The following is a 6,610-nucleotide window of genomic DNA, read 5'->3' on the forward strand; positions in this document are numbered from 1 at the left end:
CTAAAGCTAACCCACACCCACTTCTTATAGGGTAGCTTGATCTAGACCTTTTTAGCTCTCGGTTTCTTAAAAGAATTCTCTTCCTTTTCCTTCTCTCAAGCTACAAGATTAATATTGGATGGACAAATTTGCGTGGATATCCCTAATTTTGGTGTCAATATCCTCGAGAGTCAACTTAATGCTAAAAAGTCTTTTTCTTGGATAGCTCGCTATAGGCCTTGATAGATCTCGATTCCTTCATAAAAAAATGTTCATCTTAGTCCTCTAATACTAACAGAATGATTAATTTCAAGCGAAAGGGACGGTAAGAAAGAAATTTAAGTTTACTCCCAAACTTACCTAAAAACGTTCTCGATGCCTTCTTAGAAAATACTCCTCGAGTGTTCAACAAGTAATTTTAATAGGTTAAAAGAGATAACTTGAATGTAGGTGTGAATGAAAGTTTCACGTTTTTTCCTTCCTCTTTAACTGCGGCTTGAATCGGGTAAATAAGGCTATGGACACTTTCCGCTCTTAGTTTCTTCATGAAACTTGTGGCCAACTGATTTTAGAATGCATAGGAATTAGTTTAAAGGAAAATGAACTATTCTTATGAAGATTCTGTCGACCTCATAGTTAAAGTTCAGACATTGGATCTAAGGAACCTCAAATTTTTTTGTTTAATAATTACTCTTTTAACTTTTAAAAAAAGTTTTAAAAATACTTTTAATTTTAAAAGATTCAGTTATATTAAAAAAAAAAAACATTTGTAAATAATCTGGGAGTTCCGATAGACAGCTTTCGTCCATATATTAATCGTAAGATTTTTTTCAACAAAGAAATAAACGAGGTAAATCCTATTTTATAATTTGATTGATATATTTTTTTAAATATAACATTAACAGTAAATACATTTTTTAACTTATATTTGATTATATATAACGTTATTTATATTTAAAATTTTATACTATTTTATCATTTATTGAAAATATGTGATATTATTGTGTAATTAATTTCAAACTAAAATTAATCATTATTCATTTAATTTAAAATAAAAAATGGGATTGATGAGTGTATAATTTTGATTTTGTTTTCGGATAAGAAAAAACAAATCAAATCAAGTGTTGTTTCAGAATTAAAAAAAAAAAAAAAATTAAAAAAAAAAAATTTGTATAAGCGATAAATGAGATTGGAGCAGAATAATTTTAGGGCGAAAAAGGAATTTAGAGCAGACATCGAAAGGGGTTGGAGACTACAAGTTTGATTCCTTCAGCTTTGGCATCCCAATCGGAGCGACGACGAACACGGAAGCCAGGGAGAGGGAGGAGCGATACAATCCGCATCATTCCTTCTCCTTAATCCCCATCGCAATCATATTCTTCTCAATCTGGATTCCAACTTCATCAACTGCGATTTTTCTTAATATACATGTATGTATGAGTGTGTTTGTGTGTGCGCTTTCATGTCCGATCCTCTTTCTGCTTCTAATTAGGGTTCCGATTACTCTATGCTACTACTTACTGTCTCTATATTAGGGTTTTTGCTGCTTTACATGCCTGCCTCTTTGTGGATTTTTTTGTCCGTCTTCTTCCTGAATCAAGCGTCCGGTTTGACCTTTTTAGTCGTTGAAACTCCTCAAATCCAGTGTCTTTATGTTTATTTTATGGATTATGGATTATGTTAATGTTGATTAATGTAATTTGTTAACAGAGTGAAGATTTGTACTTGTTGATACAAGATGCCACGGGATTTATCACGATCTCGATCTCCTTCGTATAGGCGGAGGCTTTCACCATCTCCATTAGGGCATAGGTATACCAGGAGAAGTCGAAGAGACAGGAGCCGTTCACCGTATTCATCGTACAGCAGGTGATCCCGTTTGTGTTTTTAGTTTTATTTACTTTCGATTAATCGAACGATTATTAAAAGATTAACGACACCATATCTTCCCACGCGGTTTGTATTTCACCTCCATCGGAGTTTCTGCATGAATCTTTCCCCTTTTGCTTTTCATTTCCCCCCTGTTTTTACTTTCTAATATGAAAGCTGTTCAGTGTTGCTCTAGATTTACTTTTCTCTTAAATTTGTTCTGTGATGAGGTAATAAGACTTTGATTATACTAATTGAATGTTCGTTTATGATCTATTCTTATTATTATAATGTTGATAACAAACAGTATGGATACTTTTGTTGCTGTGTTTATTGGGTTTTTGTGTTTGTTTTATTGTTCAGTTACAAAAATGGATCGTTATATATAAATCGTCCACGAGGTTTGCTTGATGTTGTTTGAGTGAGTCTCGTCTTCCGGATCTTCACGACCTCTTTTTTATTGTTTATGTGCTGATGAATGATGATTGGTAGTCTTGTTTTGTACTTGTGCTTTACTATTTTGAATTTCACGTAAAGTTTCTGATTTCCGTGGCATAATCGTCAAGTACCTCCTGATGATATTTAATCATTTGTTGAGAATGGTGAGCGGGGGAGAAAATTTAAGAAGTCTTTGGGGGGAAACTCTAAAATGTGGTGAGAAGCAAACAGAATAGTCATGATCTCGGTAAGAGAATTGAGATAAGTCAGTTCTTCCTATTACATGGGAAGTGATCAGATATGCTGATCGGTGTCCTGTCATTGCTCGATTGTGACTTTGCTTCTTCATGTGATGTGATAAAAGATGGAGCCCACAAAGGTTTATTCTTAACAATGTATGAGGTAACTGTACGGTGCGAAGTGGTTGGCTAGCTTGATACTTACCTCTGTATAATGAAGTCTTTATCTCTTGCTCAATAATTCCTATGCATCATACAGAAGAAAAAGCCGCTCCATTTCCCCCCCAAGGCGTTATAGAAATCCTTCACGAACACCTAGACGCCATAGAAGTCGTTCTCCAACTTCAAGGAGTTGCAAGAAGTCAAGGCGACGAAGTTCCTCATCATCTGTGCATCATAGATCTTCTAGTTCTAGCCTTGGATCCATTGAGCAAAAAAGTACCAGTGAAAAATTGAAAAAGGAAGAGGAAGAAAGGAAAAGGTATATTAACTAAACTCGCTCACTGATTTTTATTTTCTTTCTGCCTCTCAATTGTCCTTGGGTTTATTTGCAGAATCTTTTGATATACAACAATGGGAAATCTCATCAGTTGTTGAATTTTTTAGTTCGTTTTAGTTCTTTGTAGGCATTGACCCTTTGAATCCTTCAACTGAGATGTTACTAGAATTGCAGTCAGGCTCTCTAGGTTTTTTACCTTGAAAGATTATGGCATAACTAAAGCTCACATTAGGACAACTAAGTGAATTTTTGTCCCAAGTATCAGTGGTACCCTTAATTTCACATTATAAAATTCTATTACTACTTTTCTATTAGGATTGGAAACTATTAAAAATGGCTACAGATTTGTATAATAATGTTACAATTCTGTGGGACGATCGCCCATTTAGTTTTTCTCATTGCAAAATTCTCATTATTGCTATTGTTGATGAGGGGCATATATATGTGCTATGGGTGATGAAGAACCATGTCTGTAGACTTATTATACATGGATGTTCCATTTTCATGGTCGTTTATAATGAAAGCATTGATTGCTTAATTGGTTTGGAACTATTAATTTGTTTTACGAGGAACCTTTCATTTAGTTCGAGTTAAAAGTATAAAATGACTCAAGTAAAACCTAGTTGTGGGATGCAGGCAGTGTTTTCATCACCAGAACCAGTTTATTTTTCTTTCAATTGTTTATACCAAATTGAACAGAGAAATCTACACTTTTTTGGAGTCTTGAGGAGTCCAATAGTTTGTTTGATGCTTCAAAATCTGCTCTTTTCATTTCTGCAATGTACTCCTGCTTTGTGGAACTCTTATCCCATCGCTGACTTTATCTTGCCCATCTAGTTCTTTCTTATAGTTTGCTTTGTACTGGATTAACTGGCTACTTTATATTCTTGTAAATTCTCTTCAGTGCAGACTTCCATGTTTCAGTAGTTCTCTCTACGACTGTTGCCTGCTCGCTAATGTGCGGTCCCTAACTAATTTAAATTTGAGCAAGTGATTTTAAGATGGGAAGAACTAATGTAATATGTGGCTTATTCAATTGCTAGAGCATAACAGTCTGCTGTTATCATTCGATGTGAATGCGTAATATGGAATATTTGTACAGTCCGACACTTGTTGACTAGTTTAAGTTTGATAGGCCTCTAGGAAAGGAACCTTGTTTTACATGAAATCCTGACTGTTAGTTTAAAGAGTCACAGTTTAAACTTTTTCCATGGCGCAACAATGGAAGACGCTTTTCACCTTTTCGATGTTTTGAAGCTATATGAATAGAAGTTTCTTTATATACATAAGAAAAAAAGAAAAAAAATATAGTATACACCTCATTCAAAGAATGTTATAGTGTGAGGATTTGAGTTTTTCTAGTGATCAGTTTTAAACCTGCTGCGACAGGTTACTTGACATTCTTCTCCACAGGATTTTCTGAAGGAAGATACTGCTATAGACTTGTTATATTTGATCATCAATTTGGTGCATCGTTAATATGCTGTTCACCAATTTCGTAACCCTTTTGTATGGATCAGGATTGAATTAGAGGTATGCCCTAAAAGGATAAGCATGTTTTAACGCTCTTACCGTCTTGGAGGTTAGTTTGTTAATTTAATCTATGCTTACAACATAAACCGGAAGAGGAAAAAAACAATGGACCAAGGCATGATAAGTCACTTGTCATTTAATTGTTGATGAATTTTGGAGGATCCTTCAGGTGGTGGTGCATTTTACCCATCCGTGGTTAGCTGTTTTCTTAAATATTTATTTTTCTCTCAGGCGACAACAGGAGACAGAGGCCAAATTACTTAAAGAAGAAACAGAAAAGAGAGTGGAAGAAGCGATTCGCAAGGAAGTCGAAGAGGGCCTGAACTCCGGGGATGTTAAACAGGAAATAAACAGGAAGTTGGAGGAGGGACGGAGAAGGCTTGCCGAAGAAGTGACAGCTCAACTCGAGAAGGAAAAGGAAGCTGCCCTTGTTGAGGCCAGACGGAAAGAGGTACTAATATTGATTGATCTATTGCTTAATTTTTAAGACTGTGGGTTTGGTTTGGTTTGGTTCGGTTCGGTTTGGACAGATGTTTGAGAAATGTGCTATTGTGGGGTTTTTTTTTTTCGTTTCGTTTCGTTTACAGGAACAAGCTCGAAAAGAAAAACAAGACCGAGAAAGGATGGTCGAGGAGAGCCGGAGGAGAGTAGAGGAGGCTCAGAGAAGGGAGGCTTTAGAGAGACAAAAGAGAGAGGAGGAAAGATACAGGGAATTGGAAGAGCTACAAAGGCAAAAAGAAGAGGCTATTAAGAGGAAAAAACAGGATGAAGAGGAACAGCGTCTTAAACAGATGAAAGTATTGGGTAAAAACAAATCACGGCCGAAGCTATCATTTGCCATTGGCTCCAAATAAAAACATTTCAAGAAGAAACGTAAGTGAATGCTTCAATTTGGGATGACATATTTTTTGCTTAATGCCAGTCCATTTTTCTTATGAAACTCAGTCTTCGTCTCTACATCATAAATGCTTCGCCAATTTCCCACGCCCTCACCCCATAAAAAACCCCTAAATCCAACAAGGAATGATAATAGAGTATGCTTGCAATGTCATTGTTAGGAACGCATTGCATGTAGCCCTTTTGACAGGAGAACAGACCATTTTTCTCTGCAATCTTTCAACCACAAAGTATGCACTATCTTTCAAACCCGTGTTCTCTTAAGTGACTTTCTTATTTGGGTTACTAGAGGTGTATTTACTACTCTACACACGATTCACACGCCTTTTGGGCCTCGTACTAGTCGGATTAGCATCTCTGGTGTTGTTGTCGAGCACTTGAAAGGAATAGCGACCGTCGTAGCATCATATTAAACATGACGATCACGTTCGTACTCATCATTAGAGAAAATATCTTGATACATGTGACATACATTTAGTATGTGGTCCTATCATTTTCACATTAATTAAACCATTTAAGCCAACCTTTTTTCTCCATTTCATTTATAGCATAGCCTTCAGAACATGTCTTGGGGGTTGCACATCATATCAAAACATTTCGTAGCGTCTCATATATGTCATATAATAGATCATATTATGTCATGCAATATATCATATCGTTCAACATGTCATATCAATCATATCAATCAACATATCGTATCGTTCAACATATCATATCGTTCAACTTGTCATATTCTTTAACATATCATATTATAAAACACATTATAGAATAAAATATATCATAACATAAACACAATACACATCAAACATATGACGTGCGGGGCCATTGGGAACATGACATTATGCATAACAAATGCCACTTAACTTATTAGTTTAGGCTGGTGTCACTAATCTATCCTTAATGAAAGTTCAATTTTTATCTTTTGAAATTCGAGTCAACTTATGTGTGTCCATGACATCAACTTCTCCAAAACTATTTCACTACTTATGTGTGTCCATGACATCAACTTCTCCAAAACTATTTCACTAAATTTTACAATGGTCGATTTTTATCCTTTGAAATTCGAGTCAACTTATGTGTGCCCATGACATCAACTTCTCCAAAACTATTTCACTAAATTTTACAATGGCCATGTGTTAGACTTCATGCAAACATT

The 6,610-nt window shown here is 35.4% G+C and overlaps 1 protein-coding gene across 3 annotated transcripts; it reads left to right on the forward strand.

The window, feature by feature from the left end:
* Positions 1-1,169: 1,169 nt before the first annotated feature.
* On the forward strand, positions 1,170-5,497 carry LOC111811358 (uncharacterized). Of its 3 annotated transcripts, XM_023698166.2 has the most exons (6): positions 1,170-1,409; positions 1,515-1,586; positions 1,690-1,848; positions 2,785-3,006; positions 4,789-5,008; positions 5,145-5,497. In XM_023698166.2, the coding sequence occupies exons 3-6, from the start codon at positions 1,718-1,720 to the stop codon at positions 5,409-5,411; spliced, it is 840 nt and encodes a 279-aa protein (XP_023553934.2). In that variant the 5' UTR covers positions 1,170-1,409; positions 1,515-1,586; positions 1,690-1,717; the 3' UTR covers positions 5,412-5,497. The 3 variants fall into 3 exon arrangements, with proteins under 3 accessions (XP_023553934.2, XP_023553933.2, XP_023553935.2); XM_023698165.2 differs by lacking the exon at positions 1,515-1,586 and having other exon boundaries at positions 1,171-1,409; XM_023698167.2 differs by lacking the exons at positions 1,170-1,409; positions 1,515-1,586; positions 1,690-1,848 and adding an exon at positions 1,849-2,688.
* The last annotated feature ends 1,113 nt before the right edge of the window (positions 5,498-6,610 follow it).

This window comes from Cucurbita pepo, chromosome 15, assembly GCF_057944985.1.
Source record: "Cucurbita pepo subsp. pepo isolate OVF chromosome 15, ASM5794498v1, whole genome shotgun sequence".
NCBI lineage: Eukaryota > Viridiplantae > Streptophyta > Magnoliopsida > Cucurbitales > Cucurbitaceae > Cucurbita > Cucurbita pepo.